The sequence below is a fragment of the Phaethon aethereus genome (genome assembly GCF_964289735.1).
Source record: "Phaethon aethereus genome assembly, chromosome: 1".
Taxonomy (NCBI): Eukaryota; Metazoa; Chordata; class Aves; order Phaethontiformes; family Phaethontidae; genus Phaethon; species Phaethon aethereus.
This window is the reverse complement of record NC_138575.1, coordinates 219,400,611-219,422,575: the sequence shown is the minus strand read 5'-3', so window position 1 is coordinate 219,422,575 and position 21,965 is coordinate 219,400,611. Positions and strand designations below refer to the sequence as shown.

Here is a 21,965-nt window from a genome sequence, read left to right as displayed (position 1 = left end):
GTGTCTCAAACAGTTTTGCCAAAACAAAGCCTCTAATCAGCCAGAAGAAATAAACAGTTTCAGCCCAGATTCAATTCTTAACTCTTCTTTACCACTTGTTTCATTTTACACAGTTAACATCCTTCTGCTCTTTGTAAGAAGAGGGCGTCTGCCCAGCATCACTTCCCTGTGCCCACAACCCTTCCACAAAATTTCAGGAGCAGTCTTTCCATCCCTTCAACAAAGTAGCTCTTTACAGCCATGCACAGGACACAGCACCACATAACTTCACATCACAACTGATGCTGCAGTATGCAAGAAGCACTTTTTCTGGCTAAGACATTAAAAGCCTGTTAAACAGCTGATAGGATTTTGATATACATGCAGAGCAAACAAGCGTGCAACACATTCAGATTTCCAAAAGAGATTCTAGGTCACATCCCTCCATTGCATCTTCAAAAAAATTGAGCTGCCAAGATTAAAGCCTGCAGCTCACCCTATCTAGGCACTCTTTACTCTACAAAAAGCCAAACCTGTAGTTCATAAGGACCACTAGGCTGAAAATCCTGCTGCAGCTTCCCTGGAACTAACTATATCTTTAACATACGGTGAATGACACAGGCTTGACACAACACACCAATGCTATGTTGATGGTGAAGCAATGCTTTTGCCTGTTGGGCTTTCAGTACACCCCAGAATTCAGTGCTGACAGTTTGTGACTGTTTCCTGGAATTCAAACAAGAGAGATGCAAGAATTTCTTGTACGTTCAAAAGGCAGCTCCCTACCCCCAAAGCAGCACATTTACCAGTTGCTCTTTCGAAAGCAGTCAACGTCCGAACAGCTGATGATGGCAGCACTGCTACCATAACCCTTTTGTACACCATTAACATCCTGTGGGGAAGAGCTCTCAGAGACATGTTTGTTTGCAGACTTGGGCATTTTTGGTCTCTTCTCCCAAGTAACTAGCAACAGAACAAGAGGAAATGGCCACAAGTTGCACCAGGGGAGGTTTAGACTAGATATTGGGAAAAATTTCTTTACTGAGAGAGTGGTCAAACATTGGAACAGGCTGCCCAGGGTGGTGGTGGGATCACCATCACTGGAAGTATTCAAAAAAGGTACAGACGTGGCACTTCAGGACATGGTTTATGGGCATGGTGCTGTTGGGTTGACAGTTGGACTTGATCTTAAAGGTCCTTTCCAACCTTAATGATTCTGTGATTCTGTGATTTTACTGCCTTGAGCTATAGTGATCAGAATTTTCATGGCTACACGTTTATTTTCAAAACAGTTTACCCTCAGCACAGCAGCCACTGTGCTGCTTGCTTCTGCTCTGTTATTGTCATAGTCCAAGGGACAGCGGCTCAAGAAGCAGAGCAAGTCTGTGCATAGATAAGCTATCAGGCGCAGCTCTTGCGGTAAGGAGAAGCAGGGATTCAAGGAGGAGCAGTCACATACGGACATGACATATCGAAAGCTGAGCAGGAGAGTCACAGCACATCTATGAGCCCAGAAAGTCCAGCTCTAAGCAAGGAATGACCCCATTCCCTCTGTCTTCCAAAGAGTTCTTACGTCTGTACCAGGTCTCCTTTTCACGCTCTTTCACACCCACAAGAAAGTGGCCTTGCTTGGTTCTGTGTCGCATGTCATTCACCCCCGTCACTGTTATGCTGCTGTGCCAAAAACCTCAGCGGACAACCGCAGGGACAAGATTACATCTAACACTGGAAGGAGTTTGCTCCTCCACAAGCAGAATGTCAGCATTGCTCAGTGGAAGAGGAAAGAAGACAAAAGCAAATACAAATAACACAGTTCAAACTACTTCTATTTCTCCTCTAGTAGCAGGAAGGAAATGGCACATTGTGTCAAATTTGCCAAAGGAGAGAGCTGAAAAACAGAGTCCTGACAGCATACTGTTAATGCCTTTGCTGCCAGCAGCCTAGATACCCCACTAAAACCAGTTCAGACACCTGTTTCTCCCAGGATATGGAAGAGAGATCACCAAGCCACCCACACCCCAACACTGCCACGTGCATTGAACAACGCAAGGTTGTCGTATACCTGCATTAAGCTGTGACAGTATCCCTTAAGATAGAGGCAAGGAAGTGTTTTCCAGAGTCCCTTTGCAAACTCTTCAAATCATGACATACCTGTCCAAGTAGTTGACAATGTTGGGGTTTTTGTTTTCCCTCATCACAAGGATTTCATTAATAATCAGTTCTTTTTTGGGCTGCTGCTGCAAGTTCATCTGTTTGATTGCAACCTGCAGTGAAGAAAGACCAAGTAAAGCATTATTACAGGAGTCCCCTAGAAACCTGCCAGTAGCAGTGTCGATTATTTAGTCGCTTTTAGTCCTGCATTCATGTGAAGGGGGAAAACACTTTTTCATCACGGGCTGCTCAGCCTCTGTGACTTATTGCAGACAATCAATTTCCACACATGCTGGAGGATACTTAATGCCAAAAAGGACAAAGGGAATTGCTATTTTCATACTGGACCTTTATGTCACAGTTGGATGGCCATCTCCACTACAACTTCTTGGTAAGAAGGAAGAAATCCCCTTACGAATACGGACCGGTATGTCAAAAACTTTTTATTTCTTAAACCATTCTTATTAATTTTATTTTAGATTGGATGTTTCTGGAAGTTTTTTGGTGGGTTTTTTTTTCCCCTGCTACTGTGCGAATCTGTGCTTCTAGCAATATACAGCAGGGCGGCCATGCATGAAAGGGTAAATAACATAGCCTAAGCTTAGTACTTCATGGTGGTAATTTGTTTTGTCACAGCAAGACCTGGGGGAAAGAAGCACCAGTGTTTAGATAAAAGGCTGAAAATAAATTACTTGTATTTAGCTTTTTCCCCAGTCATAACTGAAGGAAAATAGGGGCAGATTCATCAGCTGCAGCCCTTTGGCTTAGCAGTTTTCTGCCTGCTTCATTGTACCAACTTTGCACATATATGCACAAAAAAGAGGAGGATACAACATGTTTTTAACTCTTAGGTTCAACTCTCCATGCTAGCAGTACTTCATGAGAGCACCTGGCCCTCAGGCAAGCCTTCAAATCAGTAAGACTACTCAGCAGGAGGCAGAAACACCCCATAGGCATTACAACCCAACTGTATTTGGTACAATATTTAGACAAAGGGGACAAAATGTAATTATGCCTTTACCAAACTGCTACTTGCAGAAAAAGAGGCCTAGGTGAAAGGATGGGAGCCAGTAACTCCAGCTCACAAAAGCAAGGATTAAAAGAGACAAGCCACAGAGTGCCAGTATAGATGGATACAATTATTATTTTGATGGTATAGCAGGGAAGAAAAAACCCAACACATGAGAAGGCAAGAACAGACAGACACCACGCTGTTTTTCCACAGTATTCATGAGGACTGCCAAACAGTACTTAAAGAAGACAAAACCAAAAACTCCATGCCGTTCTTTGCGCAAGACCAGAGAGGAGAATGAAGGATGAAGAGGAGAGAGAAGGTATTTGATGCAGATAAAGAAATCCCAGACCAATACTGAGGGAGCTTCAGAGAGGCTCCTGTACTTCCTCACTCCTCTTCCGAGGCAGACCCATGGTCCAAGCGCACATGGGGGCATTTTCCTTACCTAAAACTGTCCCGTGCATTAAAATAGAAAATAAGCAGCTGTAGTTATACTAGATAGCCATTATCAGTGAAAATCTTCAGTATTCTTAGCCCTGGGAGCTGCCAAGGCTCCTGTATAGTGCAAAATGAATGAGTTTCATTCCGCTGCTTCCAAAATGTGTTGCTGTTCACTTAGCTCCAGAGCTCAAAGGACTGGTAGCAGCGCGCTTCACAGAAAGGAAAGGTCAACAGCATGCCAAGGTTACAGCGATCCCAAATGCAAATTTAAACTTCCAGAGCCAAATCACACCAGTGCAATGGGAATGATTTAAAAGTCTGTTGTAGTATAAGGGTTCAAATATTCACAAGGGAATTACCAAATGGGACCAGAAAGAAAGCAAAAAACCATCAAAGGAGTTCTTCCTCCTATAAAATTTCTCATTGCTTCAAAAGAAATGCAATGCTCCTTCCTCAGAGGCTGCAATTAAACTGTATTTTTCAGAAACTGAAAAAAAGAGGGTGAAGGAGTTTCAGCAAAAAGCACAATTATGAAATTTACTGCTGGATAACCCTGGCATTGTCGAAATGCAAAGTAAACATGCATTGCTGCAGACTTCCATAAATATATTTGGAATAATGCATAAACTTTCCTCTTTAAAAATCCTCCATCTAGCAATAGTGGTTTCCACAGATGCTGCATATCTGTCACTACTAGTTTATTACACACGCATGCAATACGCAGAGCACTTTTCAATATTCGGGAGGGAGAGAAAAACCAGACAGACATCCCTAGTCTCTCAATTCAAGGGCAGAAAGCAAGTGGGCAAAGGGTGGGAAAGGGACTATTCCTATGCAAGGCAACTGGTATAAGCGTAGGAAGGAAAGGAGCAGAGGGCATATAAAAGAGTTTAAATGGGGACAGGCAGGAATCTGGGGGATGAAGAGAAATTTCTATTGAACTATCCAGTCTGAACATTTGCTTCTAGCCTTTGTGCTCACAGAAAGATTCGTTACAAACATGAAATGATTCAGGAATCAAAACTTGGGAAATAATTTTTTCCAGTTCTCTGCTCGGACCACTCAACCATTCCTCATTATTAGTAAGTAAATAAATACCTCATTCAAAATAAGATGTCATGAACCCCTGAAAGACTGTCTTTATTTTGTAGCATCAACTTGAACTTTTAGGACACAATCCAAAATCCACTGCTGTGGCATTCTGGTAGCACTCACCTCCTGTCCCGTAGCAACATCCATTGCCGTGTAAACTGTACCTGAGGCTCTGTACAAAAAAGAGAAAAGAAAAGAACAAACCCCCGAACAGTTATTAAATGTCTCATAGCAAGATTCAATGCTTACCACATGCCCCTTCCCACTTGTCTCTTTGAAGTGCTCTCAGTCCCACTCCTTTTCATGCAATAATTCCAGTGGTAAATAACATCTGAAATATTTCTGAGCCAAGACTGCTGTTGGAGCAGAAGCCAGAGAATTTATGGGGAACAAAGCTCCTAATAAGGGACACTGTGGTCATCCAAACCCTCTCTGCTAAACCAGCAACTTAGCACAGCTTGTAGGACCATGAATTGATCACATTTAAACCGGCATGACTGCACCGCCCCCGGCTTGCAGAGTGTCCAACATGATCACAGAGCAGATAGGATCAGCTAAAGTAAACAAATGTGGCATCAGTGAGGGAGACGGGAGCTTCAGCCTCAGCACATGGAGCTGACAGCAGATCTCAGTGATCTGCCTCACTACAGCCTCCCCCTCAACCCCTACTTTCCCCCTACCCTGCTAAGAGGGGCACAACACCCACGTCGAGGAGAGTTGATTCAGAAAGAAAATCTGTAATTTGAAGATTGTCTTGCATGCTGAAAATAAGCAGTTCCTTCCCTGCTTGCAGCTATATTTAGCAACCTGATCATCTAATGACATATTTTCATATATTAAAACACAATCCCACAAAAAACCCAATCCCTGTGACTCAAGACTTTGCCAGGAAAGGGAGAAGAGCCGGGGGGGGACACCCACCAAAGCAACCTAAACACCAAAAAACCTGCAAAAAGAAAACAAAACCAACCAAATGAAATAAACTCTCCAAAGCATCACCAACAGCTTTTCCAGCAAACTAATTTAGCCTGTTCTCAGTGCTTCCTTCTTAGCATAAGGTATAGGACAGAGAAGGAACATATACTAACCCTTGTCCAATCTTCTCAAAACACGTGTACTTCTTTTTTGGATCGCCCACACTCACAATGCTTCCTACCAAAAAAAAAAAAAAGGGATTTTTTAAGTACTTGTGTCGTACGGCTGTAAGAACCAACTGTACTTTAAGAGCAGCCCCAAGGCCACCGTGGGCTCTGCTGAGCCTTATGAGCCACCTGCCAGAAATCCAGAGGCACACGAACACCAAGGAAGTCCTCTATTATTTATACACACACCAGCTGTGGCATTCCGCTCTCACAGTATTTCCCCACAGAAATGGTGGAACACAGACATTAAGCGGATTTTAATCTTCACTAGCAGCTGGTGACTGCACACTGCTAGGCACAGGATGGGTATACATAGACCTCACACATGTAAATACAATTATTTGCTGTAAACCTGCAACTTAAAGTCGCCCCCAGCTCCAATACACTGGATTATCCAAGATGCCCCCACACTGCAAAGTCCTCTGAATTTGGAGGCTGGGGCCTCGTTCATCTTAGAGCCAACAGCTTCTTACAAATCTAGCCAAAGATTTCCCTACACCACGGCAATTTCTGGAAAAATAAAAGTAATTTTGCCTGGACAGGCTGGATCAATGGGCTGAGGTCAATTGTATCAGGTTTAATAAGGCCAAATGCCAGGTCCTGCACTTGGGCCACAACAACCCCATGCAACGCTACAGGCTTGGGCAGGAGTGGCTGGAGAGCAGCCCGGCGGAAAGGGACCTGGGGGTGCTGGCTGACAGCCGGCTGAATATGAGCCAGCAGTGTGCCCAGGTGGCCAAGAAGGCCAACAGCGTCCTGGCCTGTATCAGAAATAGTGTGGCCAGCAGGAGCAGGGCAGTGATTGTGCCCCTGTACTCGGCACTGGTGAGGCCGCAGCTTGAATCCTGTGTTCAGTGTTGGGCCCCTCACTACAAGAAGGATGTTGAGGTGCTGGAGCGTGTCCAGAGAAGGGCAACGAAGCTGGTGAGGGGTCTGGAGCACAAGTCTTATGAGGAGCGGCTGAGGGAACTGGGGTTGTTTAGTCTGGAGAAGAGGAGGCTGAGAGGAGACCTTATCGCTCTCTACAACTACCTGAAAGGGGGTTGTGGCGACAAGGGTGTTGGTCTCTTCTCCCAAGTAACTAGCGATAGGACAAGAGGAAATGGCCTCAAGTTGCACCAGGGGAGGTTTAGATTGGATATCCGGAAAAATTTCCTTACTGAGAGAGTGGTCAAGCACTGGAACAGGCTGCCCAGGGAGGTGGTGGAGTCATCACCACCACTGGAAGTAGTCAAAAAACGTGCAGACATGGCACTTCGGGACATGGTTTAGTGGGCTTGGTGGTGTTGGGTTGATGGTTGGACTTGATCTTAAAGGTCTTTTCCAACCTTAATGATCCTGTGATTCTGTAATTTACAACATTTCCATATCAGCAGGACCGTAGCCATTACCAACCGAATGACTGGGCTGCAAGACTCAGGGAGGAAGCTGGAGAGACCCTTCAGAGCCAAACCTCCCCAGGCTTGGCCTGGGCATTGCTCAGTTGTTCTTCTAGGAACCCAACAGTCAGTGCAGGTTTTAGCAGCAGTTGCCATGTGACTGCAGCACTGCTCTGGTTTTGGAGAGCAACCCAAGGCAATCTCAGCTCATTCTCCCCTAATGTGGCTGTTCAGCCAGAACAAAGTGTATTACTGCATCCCTCAGAGGGAAAAGCACTTTGCCTGGTGTTCTGTAACACAGTGCAGTGAGAGGCCACTGAGGCACAAGGTGGATTTGGTATCCACGAGGAAAACGTTTTCTGTATGAGGGCAGGAAGCTCACAGCACAAGGGCAGGCGGCTGGCAAGCTGCATAGATGCACTGAAGTCCTGCGAATTATAAGGCGGGTTGCCAGAGGGTAAATTGGAGAAGGTGACAAAAGGAGCATCACTGAAACTCAGTGCTCCCTTCAAACATTAACTGATATTCATAACACCTCTATGGCAGGCAGGAATTGCACCCTTTTTAGGCTGAAGAAATCAGAAGCCCACAATTCCTAGAGCTCAGCTGGGAGCAAGTCTCCTCTCTAACAGCACCAGAGTGGCTAACAGGATCAAGGGATGCAGAGCTGCACCTGAGCTGGTGTTTGCAAGTCACTCAAGTTGCCAACATATGGTGCTGCTTCCACAGGGGTCTAGGGCTGAGCCTAAACAGATGTATATTGGCAAAGAAACTGCTCATGGTCATTAGGCCAAGAAATTCAGTAGCAAGCAGAGTAAAAGCAGGCTATTTTCAATTGCCGCTGGAGAGCGGCCAAACCCACAGGGTTTGGGGCACACAGAGGTAAGGGAAGGGCATATGGTCCGTGTTTAGAGAGGAGGGAGGGAAGAGAAATCTCACTATATAAACGCCACTGTACAATTACGGAAGCGATGCTGTCTGCCCTGAGGACAAGCATTTCTGGACATATATTCATAAACTTTCCCTCAAAGCCTAACATAGGCTACAATTTCAGACTGTGAGACAGGCAAATGTTTCCCCGCAGCAGTGACAGGACAGTGCTGCAGTGCCAAGAGGCAACTGGCAGTCTTGCATTGTTTAATGCTCTCATCTGTAAAATGGGGTAATGTTTCCTACCTCCCAAAAAATCAGGTAAGGATTCATTAATGTCTGCACCAATGCTGTGTTAATTCTAAGAGGTGGAGACTAATCGGCTTCCTTTTAACCTTTGCACATCTTCAGTATATGTAAATATATATACGCTTTAAGATTTTAGTTATTTTATTCACAGGTCAAACCAAAACATGAAAAGGTTGTGTGTCTTTGCACAAGTTCCACTGTCCTCAATGGAAAAACATCAGTTTACAACAGGATTAAACTTCATCACATCTTTCTGACTAGCCTGCTTCTGGGAAGCTAACATCTAACAGTGGCCACTGAACTTCTCTAACCCCAACTCCCCCCCCCCCCCCCCCCCCGTATTTATAACAAAACCTCTCAATGCTAAAGAATCAGTTCAGCACTGAACACCACTTGCTGGAGCAAAAAAGGTGTCAGAAGGCACATTTGCCACCTGACACTCTTAAGAGCAGAACATTTCTCTTAACAACGACAGAAAGTGTTATTTGTATTAGGATAGCACCTTTTTCCTGCCACAGTCCCCGCTTGCCCTACCTGGTCACAAAAATGGCTTGAATCCTTAATGATACAAAGGTCCCGCTAATTAAGTGAGTGAAGTTGCTGTTTTGAAACTATGGGTATGAGTTTTCCAATAGCAAGCAGTTCCAGTTAACATGCTATCAATTTAATTTAGGCTTTATTTAGAGGAATGAGGTACTCAGACGCCAGTTTAATTTCTTTTTTTTAAGTTATACCCTCAGATTAGATTTTCCTTTACTAGCTACTAGTCTTTGCTTACTAAAATACTGACCTTTAGGGGCATACTCTCAACCACAGAGACCAGTCTGACCACAGGGGAGCTAACACAATTTACATCAACTGACAAGCAAGGCATGCAAGTCATTAATACAGGATTAGTAGTTCAAAGAATTAGAAATGCTCCACCCAAATAAAAACTGGCCCAGGCTGAGGATAACAAGCAGTTGCACAGAAGAGCTGCTTCAGCTGTTGGATACGCCACAGCATAACCCAAAAATACCAGGCAGCAGAGGAGCACTTAAGAAGACCCATGAACTGGGGGTTAAAGTCACTAGGACACAATAGATAGACATGTTTCTCAGAAACAACTGCTAATTTGGGTACCCACACAATGTCAGGGCACTTAAAAATAACCAAGTCACTTTACATCAAGGTACTGTGGAAGGTGAACTCGGGGATGCATTAATTTTCTCTCCATCTTTTAGATACAGTAGGAAGCTCTGCTCACCTTAGGTCTAACACTGAATATAATCATCCATGCTCCAGAGCTACAGAATATCAAGATGTGGAACAATCTCAGACTTGATAGTTAAGCAGATGTTACTTAACCAGGCCTTGTTTTGCAGAGCCTGAGGATCTGTAACTCCCCAGGGACTTAAGCTGGCATCACAGGTGCTCAGCTTACATTTATGCTCCCTCCTTCCATCTGCCCCCAATTCTGGCACACAGTCACAACACAATGCCTTCAGTAAGGGAATGTCAAAACATTTCAGCTTATTAAGATTTTGAGAAATCAACACAGCAGGACCTGGAATTTAATTTTTTTTTTAAAAAAGGACATACTTAATTTTTCCAAGATCTCTTCATCTGACATTTTTGGCTTTTTCTTTTGTTTCTCCGTGTTCCTGACCAGCATGTCAGGTGCCGTTGTGCTGTTTTCCGAGGGAGAGGAAATAGGAGAGGTGGCCACATCTCTGGTAGGAGGAGGAAGAGGGTCTATCACAGAGCGAGTGTATATCTAATTTTGTTAAGAAATTGAGAAAAACATACATATTAATACAAGTCAGATGAAGATTTAAAACACTTTACTCGTTATTGTTCTTGTTACTGTCAGGGTGCATTTCTATAGCTAGTCTGTTAACAACTAATGTCACTATGCAAGGACTCTCTCATCCCCCCGCACAACTAGGCAGGTGATAACACGAAGGTGCTCTGCCAGAAGGAATGGCTTCCACCTCCTCCCTCCTGCTCCCAAGAAGGGCTCAGCACCATGCCAGGCAGTGTAGATGAGGAGTCACAGGCAAGACCCGACCGTGACTGCAGTGGTGGGGGCTGAAGGAAGTATTTCTGCTCACAGATTTTGTGTGTTCAGGTCGCGGAGCTATCACGGGGGGTGGAGCTGCATCATCTTCATCATCTTCATCTTCAGACACTGAGGGCACTGCAGGGATCTCAGAGACAGCCTTCACATTCTGCATGTGATTACACAAATAGCAAAAATAAAAACCCCATCTCTTGTTATAAACAAAATCACAGACATTGGATTAAGCTCCTAACAGAGACCACATTGAAGCAGGTGCATAAAAATAATAATCAGAACAAGACTAGCAAGTTACAATAGCTGAAGAATTCAAACCCCAAAGATCCTGAGCTTTTGTGGGAAATGGAGGGGCAGTCAAGCACTGCCTGACACAACTGTTCAGACAGAGCCTGCCTGCCTGCAGGATGGCAACCCTCTTCCCAAGGACTTGAGACCCACCTGGGCTCTCTCACTGCCTTCCCAACACCCACACAGCAGACCCAGCAGTTCTGGGGACAACGTCTGGGTTTGGAAATATCTCTCCCTGTTTACGTTACCTCTTTTGTTTTGCTGCTTGCTTCAAACCCTGATCAATGCAAACTGAAGACTTCAGCCTTCAAATGTTTTAATTTGCATCAAAATCTTAATGTTTTCTCTAAAAGTTAGGAGGTCAAGTTCACATCAGCTTCAGTATTGTGACTGAGAACTAAGTAATAAGAGAGTTTGGAAGAAGAATCTGGTAAAATGTTTTCAAAACCCTTTTAAAATTGCTTTCTAAAAGAAAATTTTATGATAAATAAGGAAAATAATTTTTAAATAAAAAATTTTGTAAGTGGTTAAAAAAATTACTTGGAATTTTTTGCACTACTGTGATTAGAAATCAAAGTCACTTTTAACCTTTTGAATTTGAAACTGGATTTGTAGTTCATGGCATCCTTTACACTATAAACATTTCAAAATAAACTTGACAGGATCCTCAACCCACTAGACCAGTTCTGCTTGTGCATCATCAGTTCCCTGAGTGGCAGGGGAAAAAGTATTAAAATAAAGTTCTCTGAAAGAGGGGGAGAACAATGTAGTATTTCACTGAACCTAAAATACTTGAAGTCACAGCATCCTGACATATAATTGCTACAGGACACTTGACGTAACACCAAAACTTAGTCTGTTAAAAGCAACAAGTAAAACCATCTTTGTACTGGGAATTTCCTGAATATCCCCAAAATTAAAAGGTTACCCAGTGTCTTCCAAAAACATCGGGCTATCTCAGTAAGCTGGTTACTGCTATTTTCAGGATTTATGTTAAAATCCAACAGCCTCAGATATTCTAAACTCCTGAGGATTGACATATAATGACATGTAATAATGATCAGTGGCAGAAACGTTCTCCTTTTCTTTTTGCAGAGTCCTAAACAGCCAGATCTCAATACGCTGCCTCCGGGAGGGAGTAGAACAAGCCAACTCTAGATAATGGCATGGCAGCGAGAAAACAAGAGACAAGAGAATTGTGGGGTTTTATGAATCATCTTAAATTGAAAGTTTTGTTTCCTCCATGTCACACAGACATACAGAAACATATCATGTCTCCTAACAAAGCAAACAGGAGTGGTGCCTGCCCTGGTAAGGACAGAGTAAAGGTCAAGCAGAGAGGAGAACATTTTATTTCCTTTTCTGCTGGAGATCAGTCTGGTTAATCAACACTAATCAACATCAGTTTTGGTCAATCAGACCTTGCAGGTTAGTAATTAAACTTTGTTATACCACAGATGTTTGTAGAGACATATAAAACCTGAAAGCAGAGTGGTTATCAAATTCTAGGTACAGGAACAGATCAACTTCTATGAAAACAGAACTATTTCTATTCATTAATCCACTAATTTCTATTCGCTAATTCACTGTTCACTAATAAAAGCTACTTCTGCCTACTTGATTCTTCCCCAGTTGAAAAAAAAGTAGAAGGAGCATGCCTGTTTTTATAAACATGTATTCACTAAACAAATATATATAGTTCAGATTTTAAAACACTAAGCAAACTAAAAGTTTACACATAGTTAACTATTTTATGCAAGTTTTTAAATCCCCAATCTTAAGACAGAATGTGAATATAAGGCTTACCAACGTATTTGATGAATTGTAATCCTCTGTTGATTTATCTGGAAGAGACAGAGAGTAATACTGTTATTTATAAGTAAAGTTGTGCTGTAAATGCAACAGCAGTGGGGAGAAGAGAAAGGGACAAGCTCCCTTCGGAAGAGGCAGGAAGAAGGCTGCTCCCAAATCTAGGCATTACCTTCAGCTCCCCCGAACAAGCTGACGCCGGGCAGATATGGGAATAGAGGGTAAGAAGTTATGCAGATAAATGTAGGGGCCCCAAATCCCTGCTGCAGGAGGGTGGAATTTCCCAGAGCAACACCGAATGAGTACTGTCCTCCATCTATATACACAAAGTATTTTCAATGGGCTAAATCACCAGCAGAGGCACTGCAGCTAGCCCAGGACCTGCAAATGTTCAGTCTCAGCCACCTAAACTTGTTGGAACAGCAACAGAGGACACAAGTCAACTGGTGGGCTTCTTGTCTGACTATCCAGGCACATATGGGGAAGATTTGTGTTTTTATCCTTGCCTGAAGCCTTCCTAATTAATACCAGTTCTGGTGACATGGCTCTATACTCAAAAAGAGCCAAAGTAGGGATTAATATTTGGAAAAGGAAGGAATTAGAGTTGAAAGGGAAAAGGAGTTGAGGTTGCAAGAGTCCTCCAGTGGGCAGGTAATCCATACAAAAAAGGCACAAAGCCTTGGCAGCTTTGATTTTTAAAGGAACTCAGACAGCAGTTACCAAGCACGTAGGAGCTGAGGCGTTGTCCTTGTTTCAGCTGGTATAGAGTTAATTTTCTTCACAGAAGCTAGTGTGAGGCTATGTTTTGGATTTGGGATGAGAAAATGCTGACGATGTACTGATGTTTTGGGTTGTTGCTAAGCAGTCAAGGACTACCCCGCTTTTCATGCTGGCCTGCCAGTGAGAAGGCTGGGGGTGCACAAGAGGGAGGGGACGCAGCCAGGACAGCTGATCCAGGCTGGCCAAAGGGATATTCCATACCATATGACATCATGCTCAGTATATAAAGCTGGGGGAAGAAGGAAGGGATGGAGGGACGTTCGGAGTGATGGCGTCTGTCTTCCCAAGAAACCACTACGCGTGATGCAGCCCTGCTTCCCTGGAAATGGCTGAACCCCTGCCTGCCCATGGGGAGTGGGGAATGGATTCCTTGTTGTGCTCTGCTTGCGTGCATAGCTTTTGCTTTACCTATTAAACTGTCCTATCTCAAACCATGAGTTTCCTCACTTTTACTCCTCCAATTCTCTCCCCCACCCCACCATGGGGGGTTGAGAGAGTGGCTGGGTGGGGCTTAGCTGCAGGCTGGGGATAAGCCATGACAGGCATATTCCTCAATCACAGCACATGGGAGAGAGACCCTCACCCCAAGCGTGCATGAAGTAACATACACACCCATGCTGGAAAGCGAAACTGGTGCAAAATTTAGCTGCCTGTTTTCTCCAGGGATTTTCATCACTGGGAACCCTAGACCAGCACTCTGGGATCTGCCTTACAAATGCTGGCTGCAAGGTTCAGAAAACCTATGCATTTGGGGGATTTAGCCAGTTGACTGACACTTCTTTTGCAGCTATATTGGGCATCAGGATTAACAGAATGGCATTTCAAAGGAAGAAGGATGCTTGAGCAGACAGAGATCTCATTCACATTTTCCTTGAAAAGACAGATCTACTTGCTGATTAAACGAAAGAAACCCCACATGTAGTGACTAATGTAAAGTTGGACGACGGAGCTGTACGAGTTGATCACTGTGTACCTGTGAAACTCATGTACTTCTGGCTGTTGGAGATCTTCTTGGAGTTGTAAAACTCCAACACATCCAGCACTGCCTGGGGGTTCTTCTTCTGCTCCAACTTGGTGATGTTGGAAGTCTGCAGTAAACGTGCCCATTGCTCTGGCATTCCCTGTGGGGAGACGTACCTCGTTAGCTCACAGTCAGCCTAATGTGGCTCGCAGCACACACACCTGACGTCACGGTTGTGCCACACAGTTTCCGGGGTTACTCAGTGCTGTGAGGGAAATAGGGAGAAAAGAGGAGAGGAAAGGAGAAGAGGCAGTGGATCGATACCTTCCTAGCCACCGTCTGTGTTACAAGTCACACATTCTTTACATGGACGTGCAAATGCTACTCTGCTCTGGGTGAGCCCCACATCTTTTGAAGACCAAAACTCAAAAGACAGAAAGGAGCAGACCCAAATGCTGCAGTTCAGGAAGAGTCTCAAGCAAAAAAACCATCCCTTTATGCACCTGTATACACATATTTACATATATCCAAGAAAGTCTATGGAAGTAATGTACACTGTATAGCATCTGGCGCAATGAACATGCAACATTCATTTGGGTCTCCTTGTAGTACTAGAGTTCTTTGATAATAGCGGTTTGGTGCCTATTGTAAGCAGAGCTGGGAAAGCAGAGACGTTATCCTCACCGATGAAGCTCAGAATTTCATTACAGGGACATCATTTCAGCCAGAAAATAAATACATCTGGAGTACAACCTGACGAGTGTCTTTCATCACCAGCAAGAAGAACAGTTTGCACAGATGAAGTGGCAAGTGACTGGAATACTTTATCAATAGTTACCCTCCCTGTTCAAAAAGGTGGCTGGATACACCACTAGGGTAGTGCCCCACTAGTACATCTAGGTTAACTCAGGCAAGTCTAGAGGCTGACATGCAGAACACAACTTTACACATGATTCAGGTAACGAGAGCAAAGTCCCTGAAAAAAAAGCATATTAAAGACAGCTAAAACCAGCTTGCTCACAAACAAGTGCTGCTGCTATTAAATCCTATCTCATAATCAAATTAAGAAGAATAATTTCATGAAATACAACTCTATCTTCATAGTATTTTGCTTGTCAATAAAAAAATACATTAAAGCATCTGTCATTTAGCCTTAAGACAGCACATATGCATTCTGTCATAAATAGTTATGCACAGTTGTGTGTCTCCTAAAGGGGAACTCTCAGAGCCCCACTTGTTTGACACAGAGTATGCTGTAGAACTAATCTAGCTCTAGAAGAGGAAGGGAGGGAAAGGGAGGACAGATACACCATGTTTTGCTGTCCACATCAGCCGAAAAACAGGAAAGGGAAAGTTTGCTGGCAGCCTGGGCTCCTGGGATGTGCCAAGTTTGACAAACAGTCTCTCAACAGGCATTAGTGGGTAACCTCTGCAGATGTGTTTCAAAGGAGATCAAACTAGATGATGGTAATAGCCTTTCCAGCATTACTATATGAAAGATTAATGGGTCCTGGCTCCTCCCAGCAATAAGCCAAACCACATAGTTCTCTTCTCCTCCAGATTCACTTACTGTGAATTCTCCCGTGACTGCATCAAACCCCACATGAATAGTGTGTTCAAAGTCTGAAGGGAGAGAGATCTCTGGCCGCTCTTTCTCTTTCTTTTTATTGGCTGGAAAAGACAACAACAACAAAAAAATTCATAAATCCATCAAGAATTAAAATGTCCCCAATAGCTTCCAATTTACCTACCCAACCACCCCCCCTTTTTGTTAGCTATAGGATTTTGATCTGGGGCAGGCAAACAGCATGTTTAAAAACTTTGTTAACTCACTTAAGATTAGCCACAGCGAGTGGGCAACAAAAATCAAAGCCCTTTAACACAGGACAAGCATAAGACAAGGAAACTGATATTCTGGGTATGTCAAGTATCAACCGGTAGGGCTAGACGCAACAGCACAAGAGCTATTTACCTGAAATATTCACTCAAACTTATACAGGTCAGAGTCAAAAGCACTACAGTGGCAGTAAGTGGGAGCCATGCAGTTTTGAACACATTTTTTATTCCTTGTTTTAAGCAACTTTAAAAAAAAAAAAAAAAAACATTACATGCTGGTAAATATACACTCACCTCTCATATTAAGACAGGGACAAAATAACTACAAATACTGCTTATAAATAGCTTTCTTCATCCTACGTCCTCAAAACAGAGTTTATGAGAAAAACCCAAATATAACGTGCTTCTGCTACAAAATCTTGTATGAGCAAAACCATTTGTATCTTTCTGCTCACAAAATGAACTAAATGTGGTTTTAATAACAAGCTTTGAAGACACAGAGCAGGAGGGCAGAATCTGGCAGGTGAGGAGCAGAAGTCATGAAGAAACAGGAAACAAAATAAATCAAAGCAGATGCACCCTGCAAATTTTCAAGTCAAGTCTTCAAACAAGATTATCATTATGCCTTGGATTAAGTTCATCCATATTCATGACATATTAGGGACTCCACCTTCCTTTTAACATTTACTGTATTCAAGAAATTGAGATCGGTTTAAGGAAGAACCACATTCTACTTGGATTTGCTGCTGCTTGCTGTTATAAAATAAACAGAGCCAGGTGAAGGTGACTAAACCACTTGTGTTTCCTAGCTGCTACTTTTTCTATCTAAAGCCAAACAGAATTTGTTTCGTGGCTGACATTCCCCAGTGCATTTTTGGCAACATGAATGCCAAACCGCAGGTATTTCAGAAACCTGTGAGTCTAATGCTCAATATTGCAATTATTTAAGACACTGCTGGTGGTTTGTTATGTAGAGACAATCAGGGCTTGTCCCAAAGGACCGAATCCTGTTTCCTTCAGTGCCAGCTCTGGCACTGTTCTCTGTGTCATTACAGAGTTACTGTTGCACAGAGCAATTTTGGAGAAAGAAAAGGATCAGATGCTCCATTTGGGACACGAAGATGGAACAGACTGTTTTTGACTCCTCTTTCAAACAAAGGGGATGGGGAAAGCTGAATCGCAGAAGAGCAACACGGTTACCAAGGGGAAGGAGCAGAGAAAGCTGCAGTGCTGGAGGAGCCATCACAGAGGGGGAAGCTTGGAGGAGACAGAAGCAGCTGCTGGTTAGCAGATGGTGAGCATCTGCAGCACGGAGGCCTGCCAAAGAAGGAACAAGCAGCTGCATCCAGCAGGTACACAGAAAAAGCTGCATGCGTTAGTGGTGGGTGGAAAGCAAGAGGAAAAGAGAGGCAGAGCGAGCCACCAGAGGCACCATATTCTATAGGCCTGTCTATAGGATCAGTCTGTTCCTCCAAGCCAAAGAGTAAGGTGTCCGCTCAGCCTAGAAGCCCATCACTCAGGTGAGGAAGAAGAGGGCACCTGTACTAGCACCACTGTGCAGGAGTGCCGCACAGTGGACCACACGGTCCAGGACAACTGCCACAGTAGATCTGAACATATCTCTAAAAACAGCTTAAGGGGATTAAGTTGCTATCCAGAAGTCAATACATTTAAGTGTTTTTTTTATTTCTACATAAGACAGCCCGAGCTCCCTGCTGCAAACCCAAATCCCAACAACCCTCTCTGCAACCAACTCTTCCAGTATTCATTCAACTAGCAAACTGAGATGACTGCTGACTGCTAACTTATCCAAAGCAGGAGACGATGGCCTAAACAAGCCTCACCTACACAGAGCAATAAAAACAGTTCTGAAAGGATTGATTAAATAACATAATAGCCTCTGTCACATCGACACTCCAGCTCTCTGTTCATGTTCGACACATAGCTAGAGAGTTTCAGTATGGCTACAATGCAATATAGAAACAGGAAGAGATTTTTCTGCATTTATGACTTAGGTTGTTTTCATACCTCTGAAGCAGTTAATGTTCTCCCAATTATCTTAGTTTCCTGCAACCATTTCCCACAGCATCTCAACCCTTTCCATTTTCCCTGACTCTCAACAACTCTTTGGGACAGCTACCACAAATTCATGCTAAAATCACTTTGCCTTAGTGATAATATTACAGCTGGTGAAACCGTAATTGCTCTGTACACTTTTTTTAATCTGCCTGCCTGCCACACTCAGGGTTTTATAGCACCCAGACTGAGTTCACCATCATGTGATCATGTATGAATCTGGCACATGAATTCAAAGATTTTCCTCCAACAGCCTCAGAGAACAATGAACTTCAGAAGATTTTGATCCAAAAATCTGACAGATCTAAAAGGCTAAATATATTTAAACCATTAATAACGTAATTGCTTTTTACAGCAGATATTTATACCTCATAGCAGGAGGTATAAGACAAAAAGGATTAGACAGGCGCTCCCAATCTTTCTAAACACTTAATCCCCTTCTACAGCGATTGTATTATCCTTGCAGTGAGTCAAAAGCCTTGAAGAATCTTAAGTATAAAAAAACCCACAGAGAAATCATATATCTAATTAAGAAGGCCCACCTACCACCAAGTGCTTTATTCCCACAAACACCTTACCACCTTCTCATTCAAAACCTCACACGTTTGACGCTGTGCCACCCATTAAAAGAGCCACCCATAAAGTTTTCTTATGATGCTCTGGCAATTTGAGCTGCAACTAGGAAGCACAATGTCCCACTGTGAAGCAAGCCCGTGAGCCCAGCCTGAAGCATACTGAGATGAGAAAGGTCTTCTCCACTGGTAAGGCTAACATGGACCACGGAAAGGGCTCCCAGGCGTGGAAAACTGTCACCTTGCGGGTAAAACTCTGACTCTGTGTGAAGCTGCAGCTGAGCTGAGAGAAGCCAAAACGTGCCACATTCAAGCCAAATTCATACCCTCAACTAGGACACTGATGAGCCCTGAGCCCAAGAAACTTCAGATGTTCACAACTCCTGTTGAAAGCAACAAGTCACTCAAGCGCTGCATCCATTCACATAGGACCCACCTAGTGTTAAGCCGATACATCTTCTCCAATACCAGTTTGGGGGTTTAGGCTGGGACAGAGGAAATCAGGACTATAAATTACATTCTAAATTTAGCAGGCAGCGCATGACACCTCCAGAGCAGCCTGGCAAGGGGTCATAGCACAATGGAAGTGATTCATATCCATTTTCCCAAAATTACATTCCTCTAACTGAACAGAAACCAACTCTTCTGTTAGTCCAGCCAAACTAACAAATAACACCCAAGTTATTTCAGGCACAAACCAAAGAGAGGTGTCTGAACACCTGGGAATTTCATTAATGTTTAAGTAGCAGGAGGCACTGGGAATTTAGTTGTCATTGTGAGATTAGAAAAAGTTTTCATAAAATGAAAATCAATCAATCTGAAGTGAAGGTGACAGAGTTAAAGGTATTTTTTTGCTCGATGGAATTAGAGGACAGAAGCAACCATTCTCGTTCGGGCAGGTGTATCACAACAGAAGGCTCTGCTGGGCTTGGCTAAGCAAAAATCTCTCATGTCTCGAAGCATCTGCCATGTTGGCCAATCTTCAGTAAACGCAAGCATCTTCAAATCACTGGCAGTCTGTCTGCTGATTTTACCCAAACCGTTCACTTTTGTAGCTCTCCTTTAAAATCCAGTTCAAACTAGCATTTCAGATAATACTTCTTCTACTCTCTTACAAATTTCAGGTGATTTCTTTGTTTTCTGTAACTGCTGAGCCTAGAGATTTAAAAACCCACCTCCCTGAAATAAACCGACACAAAAATCCTGCAGGTCTTCAGGATTCATACTCATAATGGCAAGTTTTAAACAGGATCCAGCAAACTTTTAACATGGAGTTCTTGGGTTTCTGGATTGCAGAATCAAAAATCCACATTTGTAAAACAATCCAAAGTTGCTGAAGATACCATATTATAACAATAATAATGAATGTTGCAATATTTTGCAGAAAATTAACCCAGATCTTGCTTATTTAATTAGTGGAAGTATCACTTCAGTTAGATTTTTCGCTAACAAAAATTAAGGAGGCAGCCTCCCTCCTGAAGCCCAGGAAGTTGAAGATACCTAGGCTTGACTTTAGTTATCCAGTGTCCAGATACCATTGCAATGCAGACTCTACCAAAAACTGATGGATTAGAAACAGGAACTCCAAAAAACAGGTCAGATATAAAAAGAAACCAGCACATATTAGGGGATGGAGTTTTTTTTCTTACATCACTTCAAAAGATTCATATGAGAGAGAGGGGGGTTTTTAAAAATATAAAATATCCTGATCTTAAAAATTAGAATTTCATGTACAGTTCACAGTTCCTATCTCCATTTCCATCTGTTACAGTCCCCGTAACAGAAGAAATTTCCTTCCGTTCACAAGAAATGTGCAACAATTTGCAGTAATGGATTATTCTTAAGAGCAAGTAGACAATGCCTGACCCAAACACTAGAACAGAATAAGTGCCCATGCAGTAACATATGACAGGCCTGGCAGGAGACGGCCTGTTAGTCATGCTTAACTCAAAATATTTGCCGTTGAAAACAACAAACAAGCAAAAGATCTCCCTCTGCTCCCCACCAAAGGAATTGCCAGTGCCAGTGTTAAATGGACAGCTTGTAATTGGAGCAAAAATTTACATTTTTCAAGACCATTAAGGACAAGTCAGGCTGGGAGGTGGCAGGGCTAGTCCCAGTATTCGGGGATGCTGTTCTCATAATTAAAGGCATGAAACAGAGTAACTGGGATGGATTAATGTGGCAGGATTAATCATTAGAAAAAACAGATCTCCAGCCAGCACCACATATTCCCCCAAATGACCAAGACAGTTATGCAGTAAACAAACACACAACATTTTCTAAAACCTAAACCATTACTAAGCATCAGGTGCTTAACTAAGGTCATTCAGAGCAACATTCAGACAGGAGGCTTATAAGAAGAGACAAAATACTGTACTTTTATCTCCTGGTAAAATAGATCGGTAAAATCGGTCCTTCCTTTTCTTTTCTTCTGGGTTGGGAGGCAAAGGTTTTGAGCCATGGTTTAAAGTCCCAGCGTCTTTGCTTCCCGATCCAATCATAGTGCTGGTATTTCTCATCGGAGGAGCGGGCGGTTTGTCTTCTGTTTCAACTCCATTGTTAGACATCTTCAGTTGTTGAGGCCGTTACTAGGAATAGGCAAAAGAAACAAGAAGCCTTATTTATTTGTGGTAAACTAGAATCACATACTGTCAAATAAACCATGTGCCGTTTTTTGCAGACTAGACTGTAACCTCACATCAATGCAGATAAGTGTCAGCATGACAAATTCTATTCAAGCTCCAATTTTTTTCTGTTAACAAGACTACGTTCAAGCGTTTGAGTCATTGATCGCTAAGAAAAGCCTGTTTCAGCACACAGCCAATTCTCAAGCAAACCATGGAACAGAAGTGTAGTGCGGGGAGGAAGAGCAGTAAATACGAGGTAGCAAAGAACAGGGATACCTGAGAGGAGCCAACAAGTTGCTGAGCTCATAAGACCTCTCAGATCCATGCTAGTTGCACTAAAAACTACCTCAAAAGCTTTGTACCAGTATCCAGCACAGCACGAGGCAGAAAAACTGAAGTTTGCACTCAAAGAGTTTCGATGCAGCCGCTCAGACTCCTTTGCTAAAAAGCTGCTGAACTGGTTCAGGGGCAGAGATGGCCGGGAAGCCGCAGAGCTGTACCCACGTCATCTCAGACGCAATGCTGTGGCCCTTGCCGGTCCCAAGCCGGCGCTTGCCTTTCTGCAGTAGTGCCACG

The 21,965-nt window shown here is 43.3% G+C and overlaps 1 protein-coding gene across 6 annotated transcripts in view; it reads right to left on the bottom strand.

Moving 5' to 3' along the window:
• Positions 1-21,329, bottom strand: part of PAK1 (p21 (RAC1) activated kinase 1) — a gene marked incomplete at both ends in the record, with an annotated part of 31,423 nt that extends 10,094 nt beyond the window's left edge. For 3 of the 6 annotated variants that reach the window (XM_081997055.1, XM_081997057.1, XM_081997056.1), the window contains 9 exons: positions 2,131-2,243; positions 4,802-4,850; positions 5,767-5,830; positions 9,960-10,134; positions 10,472-10,588; positions 12,532-12,569; positions 14,288-14,435; positions 15,846-15,946; positions 21,140-21,329. In XM_081997055.1, coding sequence (XP_081853181.1) covers positions 2,131-2,243; positions 4,802-4,850; positions 5,767-5,830; positions 9,960-10,134; positions 10,472-10,588; positions 12,532-12,569; positions 14,288-14,435; positions 15,846-15,946; positions 21,140-21,329 — 995 coding nt within the window. Of the gene's footprint in view, positions 1-2,130; positions 2,244-4,801; positions 4,851-5,766; positions 5,831-9,959; positions 10,135-10,471; positions 10,589-12,531; positions 12,570-14,287; positions 14,472-15,845; positions 15,947-21,139 lie in introns of all 6 variants that reach the window. The other 3 variants (XM_081997054.1, XM_081997058.1, XM_081997059.1) reach the window with 3 other exon arrangements.
• Positions 21,330-21,965: the final 636 nt, after the last annotated feature.